Raw genomic sequence first — 22783 nt, 5'->3', positions numbered from 1 at the left:
GTACATGTCATGTGTTTTTCTTTTTTTTTTTTTGGAGGGGGGGGGGTATTCCACTGAATTTGAGACATTTAAGTCCCGAAAATATAAAATGAATAAATAAAATGTAAAATCTATATATTATATATATAGGTGTTCTGTACATTCATATTCATTCATTCATTCATTCATTCATTTTCTACCGCTTTTCCTCACGAGGGTCGCGGGGGTGCTGGAGCCTATCCCAGCTGTCTTCGGGCAAGAGGCGGGGTACACCCTGGACTGGTGGCCAGCCAATCACAGGGCACATATTGACAAACAACCATTCACACTCACATTCATACCTATGGACAATTTGGAGTCGCCAATTAACCTAGCATGTTTTTGGAATGTGGGAGGAAACCGGAGTACCCGGAGAAAACTCACGCATGCACGGGGAGAACATGCAAACTCCACACAGAGATGGCCGAGGGTGGAATTGAACCCTGGTCTCCTAGCTGTGAGGTCTGCGCGCTAACCACTGCTAGCTCGTTAGCAACCATTGTCCATAGGTGAATATAGGTGAATGTGAGTGTGAATGGTTGTTTGTCTATATGTGCCCTGTGATTGGCTGGCGACCAGTCCAGGGTGTACCCTGCCTCTTGCCCGAAGACAGCTGGGATAGGCTCCAGCACCCCCGCGACCCTCGTGAGGATAAGCGGTAGAAAATGAATGAATGAATGAAAAAAATAACATGGACGTTAATATCAATATCAAATGTACCTTTAGTTGTACCAGGCATTAAAATGGATCAATAAACTAAGCTAGCTCGTTAGCCTCCAATTTACTCATTCTAAAATCATTCTAAAAAAAAGATTTTCAAACAGAATCAGGAAGAAAAACAAAGCAAGAAGCCAAAAAAAGTACCACTTCCACACACAATGGGAGGAGAAACTTTTTTTTCACTGTCATGTCGGACATTCCAATGACTGATTCCATGTATGGTCATGTCTCATTAATGTAACATTTCTGACACCTAGTACCACATACAGTATACCTTGTAATAATAATAGTCGATAGTCACTAAATAGCGGTCATTTATTTAAAACCATGATAGGGTGAGGGAGCAATGTTCAATGCATGTTCATGCTAAAAACTCTCTCCTGCTACTTACGAGTCATCTTGTCTTATGAACCGTATTCAAAAATTAAAGTTGCCTCAAATGGTTAAATATGTGTCTTATCAGATTTTGAGTTGAAAATACACGGAAATGTTGAGTATTTTGAGAGAATTACAAGCAAAGTGCACCAATGTGTTACGTTAAGCAACACTACACAGGGTTGCAAAACACTTTAAAGTAATAATATCACATCGATATTCATTTCTTTTGTTCTGTTATTGACTTTTTATGAATGATTGATGGGTATTTTGCGGGCTAATCTAGATTTAAACCTTGTTTCGTTGTTGTATGGTACTTTTCCGTGGCGCTCAGCTTTGAACGCCCTCGGAGCAGCACAGTGAGAAAGCGTGACACACATCCCGCTAATGTTAGTTAACTGATGCCTAATTTCCTTTTGATTACAAAGACATCCCACACTCTCCTCTCGTGTGAGATTTAATTGTTTCTCAAAGTAAATCATTGACTCAGCAAACCAAATTTGACAAACAACAACAAACTTGAAGGGTAGGGAATAAAGAAGAAGAATAAATTCAATACAAATGGCAACGCCTGTCGCCTTAAGTGGATGCGAAACAACCCACATCAGATTGTGATCAAGTCAGGCTTGTGCAGGAATCCGTTGAAGTTGAAGTATTTGTGATTTTAGAAATAAGGAGTTAGTATGTTCTCTGTAGGCGGCATTATTAATTATCCTTACTGACCTTTTTGCAGTACATTTAGCGAGTGAAGATTGCTTTTATAGTTATTAGCCCATATATTTCGTCTGTACTCCCTCCATATTTGTCCATATTAAAGACATTTCCTCATTTGGAAGTTCCAGCGAGGCTCAAATGGGATGTGTTCCGTGGAAACTGCATTTAGATACCCCTGCCTTAGGACAGGGGTCGGCAATCATTACTATCAAAATTTTACCCCCCACGCTCACAAAAGGAAAATAGACAAGAGCTGCAAAACATATTTTAAAAACAATATCTTATAAACTTTTGAAAGCTTGAATCTTAATTTGACGAGTTTTTAACAGCAGAATACAACAAACAACAAATTGTTGTTTCTCGCCACATGTGAAGCATAAATTAAAGGCATTTGTCCATGCAGAATTCATCCATTGATTCATTTTCTACCCCTTAGCCTCACGAGGGTCACCGGGGTGCTGGAGCCTATCCCAGCTGTCTTTGGGCGAGAGGCGGGGTACACCCTGGATTGGTCGCCAGCCAATCACAGGGCACATATAGACAAACAACCATTCACACTCACATTCATACCTATGGACAATTTGGAGTCGCAAATTAATTAACCTAGCATGTTTTTGGAATGTGGGAGGAAACCGGAGTACCCGGAGAAAACCCACGCATGCACGGGGAGAACATGCAAACTCCACACAGAGATGGCTGAGGGTGGAATTGAACCCTGGTCTCCTAGCTGTGAGGTCTGCGCGCAAACCACTTGACCGCCGTGCCGCCCGGATGGTTTTCTTAAATATGCATATTTTGGACTAAGAATTCAGCCTTGAAACAGCACAATTTATTATTAAATTATTTTTTTCCGTCTTCTTACGTTACTTTTTTTATTATGAGGATTCAAACCTGCAATAAAGCCTGTTGTCAAGTCTGGCATGTCCCACCAAACATAACAGTAACATTAGACAACCAGTTCTGAATACAAAAATGCTTCTGAATATTTGTAGTTGAGTTCATTTAGACACTTTGATGCTGGAAAATCATTAATTTATGCAAAAAAAAATTGGATGGTTTTCTTTCATTCATTCATTTTCTACCGCTTTTTCCTCACAAGGGTTGCGGGGGGTGCTGGAGCCTATCCCAGTTGTCCATAGTTGATACCTATGGACAATTTGGAGTCGCCAATTAACCTAGCATGTTTTTGGAATGTGGGAGGAAACCGGAGTACCCGGAGAAAACCCACGCATGCACGGGGAGAACATGCAAACAGCTGGTCTCCTAGCTGTGAGGTCTGTGCGCTAACCACTGCTAGCTCGTTAGCAACCATTGTCTATAGGTGAATATAGGTGAATGTGAGTGTGAATTGTTGTTTGTCTATATGTGCCCTGTGATTGGCTGGCCACCAGTCCAGGGTGTACCCCGCCTCTAGCCCGAAGACAGCTGGGATAGGCTCCAGCACCCCCGCGACCCTCATGAGGATAAGCGGTAGAAAATGAATGAATGAATGAAAAAAAAACATGGACGTTAATATCAATATCAAATGTACCTTTAGTTGTACCAGTCATTAAAATTGATCAATAAACTAAGAAGGGTGCTACCAAGCTAGCTCGTTAGCCTCCAATTTACTCATTCTAAATTGATTCTAAAAAAGTACCCGGAGAAAACCCACGCATGCACGGGGAGAACAAACTCCACACAGAGATAGCCGAGGGTGGAATTGAACCCTGGTCTGTGCGCTAACCACTCGACCGCCATGCAGCCCCCCTCTTATATGATGTACTAGTATATGTAGAAACATAACGTGGCCACACCGCCTAATCTTGACAGCTTTGAAATAATAACAAAAAGTAGAGTGCATACTAAGAGTATAATCATTCATGTGGCAGCAGGATACAGCATTGTTTGCTTATGCACGTAAAGCTTATGCAGGCACTGTTACTGCATGAAAAAAAAAAAACGTGGGAATGCAAAACAATATATTAGGTGTTCTACTATTTCTTACCAAATGTGTATTAGCTGAAACCTTGGCAAGAATATCTTAGGTCCTGACAAGCTTGGTGATATGAACAATAAACAATAGAAATATCCTCATTTTCTAATGTCAAGTCAGTCCAGTCAAAGTTAGGACATTCAAAGCCCAACAGCAAAAGCATCTGTAAAGCAAGCCATGCTTTCTCTCTGCTTACACACACACACACAGATGACGCAGGCCCAAGTGGGGACCAAGTGGGCCGAGGTCACAGAAAGCCGGACTCCTGCCGAGCCAAATAGGCAGCTGACACAATGCGCATTCAGCAGTCGTTAAGTGATGATTAATGAGGTCAGCGTCGGAGAATAAAAATAACTCTACAAGCAAAAACGATGCAGATAAAAGAGCAAAAATCATCACAATGCATTTTCTGCACGATTTTCTGCCACATCACAAAAAAAAACTTTCATGAATCCATTAGTTATAGTTATGCTTTCAACCCTAATATTTACCTTTATTACTGAAATAATCCCTTTTTTAAGAGGGAAACATAACAAATAATAAAAAGCACCAATTCCCAAATAATTCCCTAGTTTCTATCTCCTAAAAAAGAACCCGAAATCAAAACCCCAGCATCTATTGGCTGAATAACGTAAAGTTAACATAAGAATAGCAACAATGATATCACTTACTGAGGATGGCAAGCCTGGAGGGACCTTCCGTACTTTTTTCGGGTGAATTTCTGAAAAGGAAAAAAACAAACACACAATAAGCCAATAAATGAGGCTTTAACGGGCCCCACTATATTTCTTTTAAAGGCACGGTTTGATTTAAATTGAATCAATCTGGCAAAGAGGACCGCGCAAGGCCACATTTTACCAGCCCTTGTCCACGTCCTAACAAAGACGGCAAACAAAGAGAACAAAATAAGATGCGAGAAATAAAAAAAAAAAAAGACTGACTACAAAAAGACGGGCTCGTTCCCCACCACTCTTCTTTTGCTTTGATAAAAGAAAGGAGGTTGTGTTCGTATTATTTTCTATTAGGACTGTCTTTTCTAGTGCCTCAAAGGGAGCGAGGGAGCAGTCCATTAACTGGGAAGGTGAGACTTTGATGGAAAAATGCTTTTTTGGAAATTGTCCCAGGATCATTTGTGTGTGTGTGTGTGTGTGTCCCATCAAGGCAAACATTACCAAGGCTACATTTGGCCATTATTACCCTGAATGTTTCCCCTTTTAAAACACGCCTATAGACAGAAAAATACACATGGTGGCCACACTGACACGCAATCACAGAATATTTGCTAAACAAGAAATAACAATAAAAGGGGGAAAAAAAACCCAGCAGGAATTGGGATCAGGTGAGAATGTTTGACCCAGAATAAATGTGAATGAAAGGGCTGAGGTAATTTACACACCATTTTACACAACATCTGAGGCAATATTTTTTGATTTTTTTGATTATGTCTCAAACTGCTAACACTGAAATAAAAAGGGAAAATAAAATTTTTCGATTTAGGACAACAGGGCCGCCTCAAATCGATTCAAATAATAAAAATAAAACAACAAAAAAGATGAAAAATTGTTCCTCCTCGGAATTAAACGACTAACAAATTTGAAACGTGCCTAAAAAAAGACAGATGCACAAGTTAATTTCTTGTGATTATATTTTCAATCATAAAAATAGTCAAAAAAATTAAATAATAAAAAAAAGTGACTTAATATCATCCCAAGCGTTGCGTTCAAAGGCAACGGTTAAAACCTTTTCAAGGCAGATATACTGTATTTTAAGTAAACTACTCGTATTGTATATCATAAAATAATAAATCCTGGTAAATAATACGTCATTATAGCAAGTTGAAGGTAACCATAGCAACAGAAATGATGCCAACTCCAAATGAAGAAGACTGGATAGGAAGCGGGGAGTCCCTTACTGAATTACCGGATGTGTCGTAAAAAAAAAAAAAAAAGGCCTAAATGTGGCTATTGTGTAAGTATAATGCTAAGTACAATGCTCCCATCTCACCCATGGAGTCCATATGCAGTGGTCTCCTCCGTGGGTTGGTGCTGTAATGCTGGTAGTACTGACCGCCCGGCTTGGTGGGCGACGTGGCACCGGGACTCCCCAAAGCCATCTCACCGCCCAATATGGACTTGATTGGAAACATAGTAAGACACAAAGACAAAGAATTCTCATTAAAATAAATTTGTCTTTTTTTAAGAATGGGGTAAAAAAATCAATTTTAGGTTCTAATGAAGACTGCAGTATGCGAAAAACACAGCGAACTCGGCTGAAGTAAACAAATTGCAGTAAGAAAAGGGAATAAATGCATTAAAAAAATATGAAAATTCTGCAATTTCTGCACAAAACAGCCCTAATCTAACCTCAAAACCATCAGAACATGTGCAGGGCCAATTTTCCTGAAAAAACAATGAGTACATGCCAAATAATAAGGCAAAAAATAAATAAATAAATAAATAAATAAATAAATAAATAAATAAATACATACATAAATAAATAAATACATAAATAAATAAATATAAAATAATAACCAGAAATTAATACAAATAAAGACAGGTCAAATAACATGAGTAACATAAATGTTAATAATTACATGTTAATAATGACAAGTACACTGCTACTATTTAAAATATATAGTAAAATAATATTAAAAACAATCTCAATATTAAAAAGTAGTTATAATATAAAATACAAATAATAATAATAATATAGACACAAATTGAATAATATGACTAAAGTAAACACTACATAAAAATACTAATACATAGGAAAAGACAAAGAAGAAGTGACAAAGTGCGTAACAACAGCCCATTTTAAGATTTACGGTACCTCCGTGAACGCACCCTCATGCTGCTCAGTGCTGAGATTCTAACTTCTAACTCCTCTCCGCTGCTTCTTCCCTCCTCTAACTGTGACCCCGTTTCACAACTCAAACTTTGCAAACAGCTCTCACATTGTCTCGCTAATTAAGTTCAATCATTGAGCGGCAACAAGTGGCGTCTGGGCCGATCGGGAACACAGCGAAGGATTGGATAAAAGGCAAGAATAGAAAGATGCATGGAGGAGACAGGCATAAAAAGTTAGCGAGGAGGAAAGAGGTGAATAAGGACCCCTACCCCTTCACCCCCTTTTCTTCTGTAAATAGAGTCTTCCACTACTCCGTTAAATTGTAGATTTTTTTTTCCCAGCTTTGTGGTTAAGTAATTAGTGTGCGGTGTGTATAAAGCTCAGGGTGGAGGTGGCGGTGGATGTTTTTCAGACTTATCTGAATTCTAATCAGCACATCCGTCCTCTGTGCGGCTGAAAACAAGAGTTAGTTTGGCGCTGGTGAGCCAAGGAAGGCTTTTCTCATGCTAAGCAGGGTCTAAGTAGGCCAATTACAGGGCCGGCCTCGGCCTCAGAGCCATTCTCCCGCTTAAAACAAAAGGGTCCTTGTCTTAAATAAAGTCAGTCTCACACACAAGAAGGAGTCAGACACAAAGGCACTGACGCACACACGCAAGCCACACAAACACCATCTCAATCAACCGTGCCGTGAGAGTGCGTGTCATCTGGGGGTAAAAAGGGGGTTCCCACTAAAACAAAAAAAGAGTCTCATTGATTGTGCTGCTTTTCTTTCTTTTCTTGCTTTTCTCCTCTTGTACTTGAGCACTGAGCCAGGCCAGACGGTCGCCCTGGCAACTAGACGAGCTGGAAGAGAGACAAAATACCCATCTGTCTGTCTGACTGTCTCTCTTTACCTGCTTCTGTCTCGACGCTCACCCTGTCGTGTCTCTGTGGACACCAGTGGGCTCAAGTTACGGCACAGTAACCTTTCAGGCAAAACGTGCAAAAAAAGTCATTTTTTTTTTACATTATGCTAGACTAGTGTTTTGGTTAGGAGTTCAGAGGTGAGTTTTACTTGGCGGGAGTTACGACCCCAACAGTAGGTTATGTTAGGGATTATTATGAGGATTCAAACCTGCAATAAAGCCTGTTGTCAAGTCTGGCGTGTCCCACCGAACATAAGAGTAACATTAGACAATCAATGCAGAATACAACAATGCTTCTGAATATTTGTAGTTGAGTTCATTTAGACCGGGGTCTCAAACTCAATTTACCTGGGGGCCACTGGAGCTAGGGTCTGGGCAAGGCTGGGCCGCATCAGGTTTTCAAAAAAAACCAAAAAACCAACGCATTTATTAAAAACAGAAAAATATACAAACTTTTTCAGTGCTTGGGTTCCGATTTTCTACAAGAAAAGCTCTGGTAAAATATTCCACTGTTGACAAATATCTTAATTTTTATTTTTCTGCACAAAATAAGATGAAAAATAAATAAACAAATCAAGAATAAAGAAAATTAATCAATCAGTAATAAATAAATATAATAATAATAATAAAACGGCAAATAATAAAAACTCAAGAAACCACATATAGTTGGTGGGTAGACAAATTATTTTTTTTCAGATTAAAATGAACAAAGCATTATTAGAGCCCTGTAGACATGACAAAACACGACTATAGTCACATTTATACTCTTTTTATTTACAACATATTGCGCAACTGCAGGGTCTTGAGACACATGCTAACTCGCAAACTAGAGAGCTAGCGACCTAAACGGTAGCCTCCAAGTTATTTCCTTTAAACTTAAAAAGCCAAAAACTTACCACTTCCACACGGATAGGGAGGATAACTATTAACAGTTATTTAACCTTTAACATGAACATTAATCAAACGTAATAATTTTTTCTGGGTACATGATACCATACAGCATCCATATCAAACTTGCGCGGGCCGCACTAACATTAAACTTTCATATCAAGGCGGGGGCCTCAAACTAGTGTCCTGCGGGCCACATTTGGCTGGATGCTGGAAAATGATTAATTTATGCAAAAATAAATTGGATGGTTTTCTTAAATATGCATATATTGGATTCATAATGCAGCCTTGAAACAGTGCAATTTATTATTTCATGATTTTTTTCGTCTTCTTATGTTACTTTTTTCTTCTTTTTTTCCATCTTTTAAATTTCATAACCATAAACATTTCAATATCCTGTAATATTATAACTTTATTTCCATAACTTTTGGATTTTTTTTTTAACTCACAGCTAGAAAACCCGAGTTCAATTCCACCCTCGGCCATCTTGTGTGGAGTTTGCATGTTCTCCCCGTGCATGCGTGGGTTTTCTCCGGGTACTCCGGTTTCCTCCCACATTCCAAAAACATGCTAGGTTAATTGGTGACTCCAAATTGTCCATAGGTATGAATGTGAGTGTGAATGGTTGTTTGTCTATATGTGCCCTGTGATTGGCTGGCCACCAGTCCAGGGTGTACCCCGCCTCTCGCCCGAAGACAGCTGGGATAGGCTCCAGCACCCCCGCGACTCTTGTGAGGAAAAGCAGTAGAAAATGAATGAATGTTGCAATTTGGAGCACGAGCACCCTCGTGAGGATAAGTGGTACAAAATGAATGAATGAATGAATGAACTTTATGTTCCAAAAATGCATTTTTTTGGTCTCATTTTATTTATTAAGACTTAATTCTCATAATATTACACATTTTTTTTCTTCTCCCTTAATAATATTATGACTTTATTCTTGTAAAAGTCACAGTGGACAGTCTTGCTTTACTGGCTCCTTCACTACTGTGCCTTTGAGCAAGGCAGGAAGGACCCCAAGCCAAAGACAGGATGAGAAAGCAGTGCTGTGATACCCGTAAAGGTCCAATCAAGTGGATCTAATGTCAAGCCTGGCATTGGGATTTTAATTTCTGTGCATTTTTGGTATGGCAATCATCAGGTCATCAGGTCGCGATTCATCCATCTTAGGTCTTTTATTCCTGTACTTCAGTTTATCAGTCGAATGTGCGACCATTTCCACCTCCAACACATTTTAAAGCAATCATCTTGTTTGACATGCAGACATCGGCAATGTTTAGCTGAGATTTGGGAGGTGCGTTGGTGTACTTCTCTCATGCAGACAAACACGATTCACACACAACACTGGGGTCTGTTTCTTCCAGAGCTGACTGGGCTTTTTCTGTGGCCAGCTGCTCACAAAGACAAAATTAACTAAGATAGATTACCAGCGAGGCTGGGAGAGAGACACACAAAAAAAGGGGACACACAGGAGTGTCTCCGCCGTGACATTCATCAAGACATATGGCCGTATGCAACCTCCAGTGATTAGGCTTGTCAACGTGTTGCCGTGATGAGAACGTGTGTAGGTACTTGTTTAGGTGAACCATCATTGTTGGGTGTGGTCAGATGGATAAAAGTTAGCAGTGATGAATGATATCGAAATTCATTCGCGGGGGTGCTGGAGCCTATCCCAGCTGTCTTCGGGCGAGAGGCGGGGTACACCCTGGACTGGTCGCCAGCCAATCACAGGACACATATAGACAAACAACCATTCACACTCACATTCATACCTATGGACAATTTGGAGTTACCAATTAACCTAGCATGTTTTTGGAAAGTTTCCTCCTACATCCCAAAAACACGCATGTTAGGTTAACTGCCAACTCCAAATTGTCCATAGGAATGAATGTGAGTTTGAATGTTTTGGGGTCAAAATGCACAGAAAGATTTTCCCTTGTTTTGCGTATATATATATATATATATATATATATATATATATATATATATATATATATATATATATATATATATATATATTTGCATTGCAACTTCAAAAGTTCCGACTCACGGTGGGAATTTACCAACCCAGTGGTGTGCTATTAAAAAAAATGATGTTGTACACCACAGCATTGACTATAGATGCATTGTTAGTTTGTTAGTTGCATATTTTTTGCAGACAGAAAACATGGGCGACATATAAAATACTATAATAAAACACTAAATAAACAGTAATAAAAAAAGCAACCTTTCCATCTCAATGAGACCTGCTTAACGATTGTTATTAACACAGTTGAAGATTGCAGGGGCGTAGACCTGAAGTGTACCACACACAATATGTCTCCATTAAGAGGATATTACTCCCAGAGACAGGAAATAAAGACCATATTTGTCACCAAACCTTTCACAATCTCCTGTATTCATCTCCACTTGTGACTGTAAAACTATAAAACATGTTTTCACTGTCCATCCAATCCAGAAAAGAGACACAAACCAGATAAAGAAAGAGAGGAGAAGATGGCAGCTTTGCTACAGCTGATACACACACACACACAGACACACACACACACACACACACACACATTCCTGAGGGACTCAGACCCTTAGGCATACCAGAGATAGTTAAACCAGCAGAAACCATCAAGTGGACTCATGGCTGGGATACTATAACGACTGTTGGGACTCCATTTCCCATCATTCTCCACTGGACAAGAGCTTGGTTTGCAAGCAAACCTCACCTGGTCACTAATTTGAGGTCAAAGTTCTATGCCAGAAAAATCTTATCAGCCACCTGAAACGTCAGCACCACTACAACGCCCGGGGCTTGTTCTGATCGCAGCGGCGTTTGTAAAGCGCAGAACGTTTGATCTGTGATTTCATCATGCTGTATCCTTGGTTATACTGGTTCTTAGGCACAAAAACATGATATTTATAGGTTATCACATGGTTTGTCTGGTATCAGGCCAGGTATCATGCCCCCAAGGGGCTGATACTGGCACGCGGGGGCATGATACTGGGTCTGATACCAGACAAACCATGTGATGATCTTATTATCACATACTATTTAATCATGAGCTTATTATCACGTACTATTTAATCAAAAGACCATTTTGTTTCCAGAAAATGTTCAGTTTATTACATGTATTATATCTAAACAGTGTAAACACAATAATTCCAAAAATATTTCAACAATAATATTTTATCAACAGTCTTATCTTATCAATGTCTGACAATTAAAGTTCCATTAAAAAAGTGGTAGAAAATGAATGAATGAATGAATAATCAAGTTTGGGTTTTTGGTGACTGCAGAAGCACTAGGCACTAAGCACTTGTGCGCTGTTCTCTGATTGGTTGTCTCACGGGCACGATACCAGAGCAGCGCGCTCTGAGTGGACAGCTACGGGGGCTGATACTGGACATGGTTAAACTCTATTTTTTTTTATCAGTATCACTGCCCTGGGCTTTGACACAGTATCATTTCGGCCTTTTCCCGTATCATTCATGGGCGGTTTCTAGGGTACAGGGCCAATTAATACTATAGTATGTGATAATGTAGTGTAGTGCCCATCAGTCCATGTAATACAAACACAGTTGTAGTAATACAGAGATACTGTGCTAACTTTGCTGCTTGAATATCGCCCTGTGATGACATCATGTTGTGATTGAATCGACAGGGTTGCAGCCAAGTAGTGCAAACCACTTTACCGCAACAATCAATTTCACGAAATCGACTGAAGTCTTAATTATAATTTAATCCACTAATGGATTATTATGCACATCCTTGGTTTGAAGTATGACTTTCATTAAATTTGTTCAATTTTGATGTTGAATAACTGTGATTTTTACTTCAAATTCAAGCCAAGAAAGACAGCCAAGTGCAGTGATGAGATTCCCTTGAGCGAGGCAATGATACTGTCATGGTCAGCAATTCAATTCCCTCTGTAGGGAAAAAACATAATTAGTAAGCTCACAGAATCAGTCATAAGCGGGACACAGATGAGATCGCTGATAAGCTCGCTGCATCAGAGCTAATGCACGGGGCAGCCAAATGATGTCGCACAACTGCGATGACAAACAAAAAAAAAATAAATATCAGACCGCATCGGCACACTGTGAGGGATTGACACAACAGTGACAATTTGCGCCATCTTCTCTAACACACACACATACACACCGAAAACACAGTTCAAAGCATTTCTCCTTAATAAGCACTCAACGCTTGGCTTGACAAACACACAGCAATCATTTAAGAACACTTAGAGAGGAATCAGACAGCACATTACACCTCACCATATCTGGCAGCTTCCTGCATGCAATTAGAAATAAAAGAGGAGGAGAAAGTGCAATAAGCAGAGAAGGAAACCTTATACATTGGGGAAAATTGGTACAAAGACAAAACAATACAAGTAACATGGAGAAAAAAAAGGTACACCTGCACAATTAAATAACACTGAGGGCTGTCATTAAAGTTGTAGTTTAAAAAATGTATATAATAATATTGAGTTTTGACTAACGCTAATACACCGTCCTTATTAATGTAGTATTGTACGGCGTCATAGTGACCATTTACACCTATGGACAATTTAGAGTCTGCATGCAAGTTTTTGGAATATGGTAGTGTCCATATAAAATATCCAAATTGCAACATTCATTCATTTTCTACTGCTTTTTCTCACGAGAGTCGCGGGGGTGCTGGAGCCTATCCCAGCTGTCTTTGGGCATCAAAGTGTCTAAATAAACTCAACTACAAATTTTCAGAAGCATTGTTGTATTCAACAATCACAAGCCAATCACAGGGCACATATAGACAAACAACCATTCACACTCACATTCATACCTATGGACAATTTGGAGTCAATTAACCTAGCATGTTTTTGGAATGTGGGAGGAAACCGGAGTACCCGGAGAAAACCCACGCATGCACGGGGAGAACATGCAAACTCCACACAGAGATGGCCGAGTGTGGAATTGAACCCTTGTCTCCTAGCTGTGAGGTCTGCGCGCTAATCACTCGACCGCCGTGCCCACATTGCAACATTTCAACAAAAAGACACTATAAACCTTGCAATCCTACCTATGCTTGGTGTTCCAAGCGGCACTTTTTAGCACCATTGAGTGAGACTTGAGGCACATTTTCATCGGAGTTCAACAGCTGCCGCTGTCCAGGCAGTCCAAGCAGAACACTAGTAATTCTACACCTGATCAAATTTACTTAAGATTTGTCAGATCAAAACACAATCTTTACGTAAGACATCCAAATGTGATGTGAGTGTCCCCAAATTCACTACTTCCTGAATGTGGACTCTAAGCATCATGGGAATCGGCCGCATCATTGTTTTGAATAAGTAAGCGGTTAATAATCTGGACTTTACAGTAATTGAGACGCCCATAAAAATCTATATATTTGCATTTTCACTGCCCTTCTATCTTCTTTCGGATCAACATTTGCAATAAAAGTGACTGTTATGACTAAAGTGCTGGTTCCAAACCAGATAAACGGGGACTATTGCATCTGTTGTATGAGTCCATAAGTCCATAAGCATGTATACCAATACCAGTTCACCAGTACTTGTGACGGTGTGTTTATATGAGATTGACATGTGCACATCAGTATGTCTTATCATCTTCTAAACGTGTGTGTATATGTGTGTCTGCGTGTGTTTGTGTGTGTGAACAAGCTCTGAATTGTGGTCATGACAGCTCAGTTATGTTCTATATCCATTCCCAGCTGTTCTACTTTGCGTGTGCACCCACGTTGTGTGTGTGTGTGTGTGTGTGTGTGTGTACTGTTTGAAGTTGTACACATCACACAGCTTCCCTGACAAAAACAGAAGGTCTCTCTGAGGTTTGCTTTCGTGGTAAACTGGCCATCAAAATAGTGATGTGATGAAGTCAGTCTGGGTTTTCTGCTTTCAAAAAAAAAAAACAATACACATTTGTACATGGTGATGCCTTTAAGTCAGGGGTGTGGAGCCGGAGCCGGAGCCGGAGCCGGAGCCGGAGCCGGAGCCACTCGGAGCCACACGATTTGCCCGGAGCCGGAGCCGGAGCCGGAGCCACTCTGACTTTGTGGCTCCTGTGGCTCCGACCTCCGAAACTCGAATCATTCCATTCCGCCTTACGCAAGGACGGATAACCACTTCATGAACGCGTGCTGGTGCTGCAATGTTCGCAAAAAATGCGACACGTTGCATTATAAAGTCTTTCTCAGGGCTTCTCATAACAATGTGCTTACCAGTGAGCATTCAAGGGGGTCGCTGGTCAGTGGTCACTGGTCAGGCACGTCTGTAATTGGTTGCGTCCAAGGACGTCGCCAGGTATTTTCGGTTGGAGGTGCAGGTCTCTGTGAAAGGGCCCAAAACACTTAAAAGGCCCAAAGTAACCGGCTACAAAAACCTAAAACTGATCGGAATTAGGCCACTATTTTTGAGAAAGGGCCCATTTAATGAACAAAACAAAAATGAAAAGCTTTTTTAACGTACATTTAGCTCTCGGTTGGGGGTGCAGCTGCACCCCCTGCACCCCCTGTGGCGCCGTCCTTGGTTGCGTCGTCCGTCGTGGCGGCGGCGCGTCGTTCCCACGCTAGCCCCTCCCCATTTCGGGGGAGATGTGTCTCGCATGTCAGTTCGCCTCGCAAACACCCTCTTCGGTGACGGATGCAGTGCATGAGATGAACAATCTCGGACGACTGAAGGGAAAAGACGTCTGGAGCATCATCGGCAAGTACCCAGCGGCCGTTCAGACGACCAGCCTCGCCCTGGCCGCTCTACCCACGACACAAGTGTCAGTCGAACGGCTGTTCTCGGCCATGAAACTTCTGCTAACGGACCTTAGATCCCGGATGAAGGAAGACATCGTGGAGGCAATGCTCCTCATACGTTCCAATGAGTAAAACGCGAGTGCTTGCAGTGAGAGATGCATGATGTGAAAAGTTCTGAGTTGCTGTGAAAGCCAATGACTCACTTTTACGTCTTTCCCATGTTTTAGCGATTTTGGGCAACATGGTTCCATTTTTCTGTAAAGATGTGTTGGTTAATACAAAATACATTCGATGAGAAAAGAAAAGGCTGTTTTTGCTTGCTCAAAACCGTTAAAATGCGCTATAAGTTACTCTTTAACTTGGTGAAAAATAGACCTAGCCGGAGCCGGAGCCGGAGCCGGAGCCACAAGGAGCCACACCATTTTGCCCGGAGCCGGAGCCGGAGCCGGAGCCACAAAAATTGATGTGGCTCCACACCCCTGCTTTAAGTACAACAATATACATACATAGGGATGTACCTGTAGTCACAGTATGACTGCATATGATGTTAATATATGCATATGACTGATATGAGTTTTAAGCTTGCGTGTCTCTCAGTATTTCTTCCATTAGTCATATGCAAGTGTTGGGCAATTCTGATTGTGCTATGTGAGCGTGTGCCAAGAAGACCTCATATGAGAGCTATTTAAATGAATCAGATTACAATTGAATGCATCACATAATCAGTTCACAGTTCCACATGTCCAAAAGGAGTAGGAAGAAACAAGGCTTATTAAATCCTACCCCTCCATCTGGTACTTTTACAATCAGTAACTGTTACATTTGTTCACTTCCTGCTTTCCATAATACAATTTAAGGATTTTTTTTCTGTTTTTTTTGTTTTGTTTTGTTTAAAGTGTATTATTAATAATATCGCAGGACAGAAACCAGACAAAATCTCAAACAACTACACCTTTATGTTAAATATGGCTTTACATGCATTGCTATGAGAAATCTGGTCAAATCTGGCCCCAAGCAAACTAAATTGACTGAGCAGATCTAGCCCAAAATAAAGGTCAACTGATCTGAAATTCTTGCCCAGAGTATCTCTGTGTGGAGTTTGCATACGTGGGTTTTTTTCCGCATACTCCGGTTTCCTCCTACATCCCAAAAACATGCATGTTAGGTTAACTGGCGACTCCAAATTATTCCATAGGTATGAATGTGAGTTTGAATGTTTTGGGGTCAAAAATGTACAAAAAGATTTTCCCTTGTTTTGCGTATATTTTACAGTGACCGCTTAACTTTTGCATTGCAACTTCAAAAGTTCCGACTCACTGTGGGAATTTACCAACCCAGTGGTGTGCTATGAAAAAAAAAAAGATGTGGTACACCACAGCATTGACTATAGATGCATACAATATGTCTTTACTGTATTACTAATCAAAAGGGACAGAGGAACTCCACTGACTTCCCAAGAGGAACTGGGTGGCCTTGACAAATAATGAAAAACATACACACAAACATACACACAATCCATCAACTGTCACGTTTGATGTATTTGCAAAACACATCAGCATCCATCCAGCAGCACTAAAGGGTGTCTCAAATGGATGGATAGATTACAGCGTTGAAAATGTGGCATAGAGGCATTTAGTGTGCACTTTTTTTTTTTTTTACTTCATATGGTTTACCTGGCAGAGCAGCAAAAATCAGTCTCAGCACAAAAAATGCATGTGTGTGAGTGTGTGTGTGTCGAGCAGAGTTGAACGTTTTTCACGCTGCATTCCACGAGTGCGTCACATCCACATTGCTGCTGCCTCATCTGTAACTGCCAATTGAAGACGACTTCATTGATGTGTGACGTGATAACTGCATGACAGTCATGCTTTGGTGAGTGTGTGTGTGTGTGTATCTCAACAGTCAAATCAGATCAAAGACTTCACTCAAGCAACCAAGATTTTTTAAACAATAATACAAAGAGGACATTTCCTTTTCAACTATTTGTCACAATGGCCTCCACAGTGTTCATGCATATTATGAATGGAATGGACAAAATGTACTATAAGAGACACATTACTCAAAATAAAGCATCCTCGCTCCTGGAAAATGGGTACGGGTACTTAATAGATCCTCTTGATGAATCGGTTTTCCTGCATACAGAACCCAAAGAAACCATTGTTTCATGCATTGAGCACAAAGAACGGTTGTACAAACCGGTGTCAAACTAAAGACGCAGTTAGGCCGCTTTCTTTAGACTTTTAAGTACTTGGGGTCAACAGTCCGGAACAATGGAGATTGTGAAAAGGAGGTGAGGAAACGTGTGCAGGCAGGATGGAACGGGTGGAGAAAAGTGTCAAGCGTGATCTGGGATTGAAGAGTTTCGGCTAAAATAAAAGGAAAGGTATACAAAACAGTGGTGAGGCCAGCCATGTTGTTTGGTCTGGAGACAGTGCCACTGAGGAAAAGACAGGAAGCAGAATTGGAGGTAGCAGAGATGAGGATGCTGAGGTTCTCACTGGGAGTGACCAGGATGGATAGGATCAGGAACGAGTACATCAGAACATCAAGTCAGAGAGGCCAGACTGAGATGGTTGGAACATGTCCAGAGGAGAGATAGTGAATATATTGGTAGAAGTAGACAAAGACCAAAGAGGAGGTTTATGGATGTAGTGGAGGAGGACATGAGGGTAGTTGGTGCGAGAGAAACAGATGCAGAAGACAGGGTTGGATGGAGGAGATTGATTTGCTGTGGCGATCCCTGAAGGGAAAAACCCAAAGATGAAGATTAAGTAGAAGTTAGGACTTCTTGGTCTTGGTCTTTCTGCATGCATTTTAGTGACTCAATTAATACGGCTGTGCGAGAACCAAAACAACAGCAAATTAATTTTAATGTCAACTTGGGCTAGAACAGCACTATTTTGCCTTGCAACAGATGGTAGCCATATAAAAGTTAGAGCTGCCATGTTGTAAAACTGTTCTTGTCGCATGATGTTGCTTAGGAGAAATCTGTCAATAGTAGAAACCACTGATTGTTCTTGAACAGTGGGACCGGCCTAGGATGTGGTCAGAAGGACAAACAATGAGACAAGCATGTTATAATTGAGTTATAATTGAGGTAAGATTTGCTGTTGATGCTTTAGATGCTTAATTCATTCCTCTATTTGCAAGGTAAGTCTATATATATATTTATTGTAGTAATACTACTAGTATTGGTAATGGTTTTATTTCATTTGAACATGCATCAGATTACAATTGAGTGCATCACATAATCAGTTCACAGTTCCACATGTCCAAAAGGAGTAGGAAGAAGCAAAGCTTATTAAATCCTACCTCTCCATCTGGTACTTTTACAATCAGTAACTGTTACATTTGTTCACTTCCTGCTTTCCATGATACAGTTGTTTTTTGTTTTTTTTTAATAATGCACCTAATGTGTACCATAGTAAGTGTCAATATAGTGATATATATAGCACATCATGACTGGTTCAAGACTCTTCATCCTTGTATTTAGCAAACATCAACTGCTTGTATTGTTTCTTGAATTGGCTCATCGTTGTGCATTGTTTGAGGTCCTTACTCAATCCATTCCATAGTTTGATTCCACATACTGAAATGCTATGGATGGAAAATGTGCACCTGTGTGAGAGCGTGAAACGCTGACTAGTTAGAAATCGCCTTGGGCATTATGATTAGTTATTAACAGAAAATCACAAGAAAGATCCAAGAGGCTAGAGAAATGACTTGGGAATTCCCTCCAAATTGCTCCAAGAGTGAGACACGCAGAGGCATGTTTTCATACGCAACACCCTCATTGTTTGCACTAGGTAGTGGTGCGTTTGTGGTAAATTTTTTGCAAATTTAACGCCCAATTTATTCATTGGTACGCCATTTGCATGGAAAATTGTGTACCACAGCAGGGATAAAGTGAAAAGTCATAACCAATAGGCTACTAAAATATCAATTACTTACGTTTTTCTGCCATTTGCGGGTTGAATACTGGCATATGAAAAATAATTCCAAGATGGTACTCGCATTCTTACATTACTAAGGTCAGAGAAGTTCTTAGCTGATGGAAAATCATCCCATTTCTCATGTTTAATTAGTGATTTTTATGTTTTTTGTTGTTGTTTTGAATCAATCCTGTCAACAAATAAGGGTCTTTCAACAATGTTTGGGTATTTTAGGTGAGCTGGCTGTTCCAAGGGGGATGGGTGAGTTTGGTCTTCCTGGATTTGGCAGAGGTTCAAATTTCCCAGCCCCCCATCTCTCATTTAAACACTAGAAGACTATCACTATGAGCCCGTTTCCCTGTGAACATAAAAAGAAAAGAATTGGGACTCAATGGAAATTTAAGAAAGGTTAAAACAGCCATTATAAAAAAAAACATAATAATTCTAACTGAAAAGGTCACATTTTCTTGTTTTATTGGCAAGTTATTTCAGTAATATACAGCGGATCCTTGATTAGTATCATTTGATCCAGAAGGTCCAATCGAGTCAAACCAAAATATACTTTAACCACATAAATTCCTCCCATAAAAAAGCATGTACATACAATTAATCCATTCCCGAAAGCCAAAAATGTTACCACAAAATGCATTTTTATAGTTTTGCAGTCATAGTTTTACATGCCGAAAAAAAATAAAAAATGCAAAAAATTATGAATTTTCACTGAAGACATGAAGATACGGTTGTACACCTCCATGAAGTGAAAGTTAAGCATGTGTGAGAGTGTGAGAACAATGCATTTTTATGTGTCTGCCTCTTGCAGTATTATCAGTCATCACTCTGATTGTGCTATGTGAGTGCACGTGTCATGAAGGCCGTCTACGAATGAATGTATAAGGGTATTCATTCATTCACTCCATGAAGTGAAAGTTAAGCATGTGTGAGAGTGTGAGAACAATGCATTTTTATGTGTCTGCCTCTTCCAGTATTATCAGTCACCACTCTGATTGTGCTATGTGAGCACGCGTGTCATGAAGGCCGTCTACGAATGAATGTATAAGGGTATTCATTCATTCACTCCATGAAGTGAAAGTTAAGCATGTGTGAGAACAATGCATTTTTATGTGTCTGCCTCTTCCAGTATTATCAGTCACCATTCTGATTGTGCTATGTGAGTGTGCGTGTCATGAAGGCCGTCTACGAATTAATGTATAAGGGTATTCATTCATTCATTTCCTAAGCTTAATTCTCATTAAGGTCGCGGGTGTTTGCTGGAGCCTAGGGTTTATAAAATCATATCCATGTTTAGGTGGCCCTAAAGATAGCTTTAAGATCGACAAATATGTTGGAAAAGCTTTCTTACCAAAACGGCAAAGAAGTGATCTCGAAACTGAAAGTTATAGAACTCAACGAGTGTCAGGTTGAGCGCAAACACAAACACAGTACATGAGCTGTATAATGAAAACTTTCACAATCTTAAACAAACACTGAGCCAAAGTGCAAAACTAGAAGCTAAATTACCCCAAAACTCAAATAGTACAAATCTATTTGACTGCAGATTAAACCGGAGTCATTTGAATCTGCCAGCTGTCACCATGTGAGCTCATCTTCTCCTCTAAATGTTATTTTACTGTTTTTTTCTTCCCTTTATTACAAGGACAGAATTTCCACTAACAGCCAAGGATGAAGCCAGAGGATTTTGGACTTCAGCCCAGCATGTAAATTTATCTGCCATTTCCAAACAATTTCCATCAAGAGCCATTCAGACTCTGTGGCAGGGATAATTTGACAGCAGCTCAGCAGGAAAATGGCCAGTGATGCGCTAATGTTTGATTGAGTTCGTATTTTTGTCCTTTACAGTCACGGCATAAAGGCCACAGCTGCATATCATATATGAGAGGTGGTTGTAAATAAAAGACCTGAGAGTCGATGATAAATGGTGGGATTAATGGATGAATGGACTGATGCGGATGCATGGATGGATAAATGGATGCTGTGATGGATAGCTACGTGGTTGGTTGGATGAATGGGTGGATGCAGGACTGGTGCATGGAAAAATGGAAGATCAACGCTCATCATCATAATAAATTTAATAATACAGTAATCCAGTATTGTTTCTGATTCTCATTTAAATTGATGTTTCCACTATCTATTTGGACTACATATGTTCTAATACACCTGTAAATTAGTTCAAAACTGAATTATGACCAGTGCACTTTTGCCATGTCATTATGTCTCACCCCTTTCTGTACCGGCAATTTTTCATAATTTTGACTGATATTTCAAGACTGTGTTCTAGGGCCATATAAAGATGGTATCTACCAAGAGAAAGATTAGACTCTCATCTTTTAACGGGAAAAAAAGTTTGTTTCTACCTTTAGTAATCAGTAGTTGAACATAGGTAAGTTGCAGCAAAATCTCAGTTAATATATATATAAACATATATGCCACAACATAAAAATAACAATTTTTACACATATAACACCATGAACTAGTTGCAATCGAACTGCATGTGTGCACACTGCGTGTGGTCGCGTGCATTCAAATTTCCCTTCAATGCATCACGTCCACAATGCATTTTTATGTGTCTGCCTCTTCCAGTATTATCAGTCACCATTCTGATTGTGCTATGTGAGTGTGAAGGCATGAAGGCCGTCTACGAATAAATGTATAAAGGTATTCATTCATTCACTCCAAGAAGTGAAAGTTAAGCATGTGTGAGAGTGTGAGAACAATGCATTTTTATGTGTCTGCCTCTTCCAGTATTATCAGTCACCACTCTGATTGTGCTATGTGAGTGTGAGTGTCATGAAGGCCGTCTACGAATGAATGTACGTATAAGGGTATTCATTCATTCACTCCATGAAGTGAAAGTTAAGCATGTGTGAGAGTGTGAGAACAATGCATTTTTATGTGTCTGCCTCCTCCAGTATTATCAGTCACCACTCTGATTGTGCTATGTGAGTGTGCGTGTCATGAAGGCCGTCTACGAATGAATGTATAAGGGTATTCATTCATTCACTCCATGAAGTGAAAGTTAAGCATGTGTGAGAGTGCGAGAACAATGCATTTTTATGTGTCTGCCTCTTCCAGTTTTATCAGTCACCACTCTGATTGTGCTATGTGAGTGTGCGTGTCATGAAAGCCGTCTACGAATGAATGTATAAGGGTATTCATTCATTCACTCCATGAAGTGAAAGTTAAGCATGTGTGAGAGTGTGAGAACAATGCATTTTTATGTGTCTACCTACACTGCTTGATGCACAGCATAGATTTCTTGCATGCCGAGCTCTTACGAAATGCACTTCTGCCACCTGGTGGCTGTTTTTATCAGTTTAAAACTACACCAAACGTCTGTTGTGGAGTTGCATCATCACCTCTTTGTGCCTCTCATGCAACCCCCCCCCAAAAAAAAGTAAATGATGAATGCTAGAGGGTTTATGGATTGGAGGAAAGTTCGAGGAAAGTCAAGGTGACCATAGGGGTGTTATTTAACCCCTCGAGGACTCTAATAATGTTAATAAATGTATTTTGAAAAACAAAACAAAAAAAAGACACAATTTTCTATTTATAAATAAAGAATTCTGCTTCGAGGAAAGTCAAGGTGACTATAGGGGTGTTATTTAACCCCTCGAGGACTCTAATAATGTTAAAAAGTATATTTTGAAAAACA

The 22783-nt window shown here is 40.0% G+C and overlaps 1 protein-coding gene across 4 annotated transcripts in view; it reads right to left on the bottom strand.

The window, feature by feature from the left end:
- Nucleotides 1–22783, bottom strand: part of LOC131109257 (transcription factor 4-like) — a 195882-nt gene that overhangs the window by 66901 nt on the left and 106198 nt on the right. For all 4 annotated transcript variants that reach the window (XM_058061050.1, XM_058061032.1, XM_058061041.1 and 1 more), the window contains 2 exons: nt 5807–5933; nt 4474–4523 (listed from right to left, as the gene is read on the bottom strand). In XM_058061050.1, the coding sequence (XP_057917033.1) occupies nt 4474–4523; nt 5807–5933 (177 nt within the window). The remainder of the gene's footprint in view (nt 1–4473; nt 4524–5806; nt 5934–22783) is intronic.

This window comes from Doryrhamphus excisus, chromosome 2, assembly GCF_030265055.1.
Source record: "Doryrhamphus excisus isolate RoL2022-K1 chromosome 2, RoL_Dexc_1.0, whole genome shotgun sequence".
NCBI lineage: Eukaryota > Metazoa > Chordata > Actinopteri > Syngnathiformes > Syngnathidae > Doryrhamphus > Doryrhamphus excisus.
The sequence above is the reverse complement of the archived record's forward strand: the minus strand, read 5'-3'. Positions and strand labels throughout refer to the sequence as shown.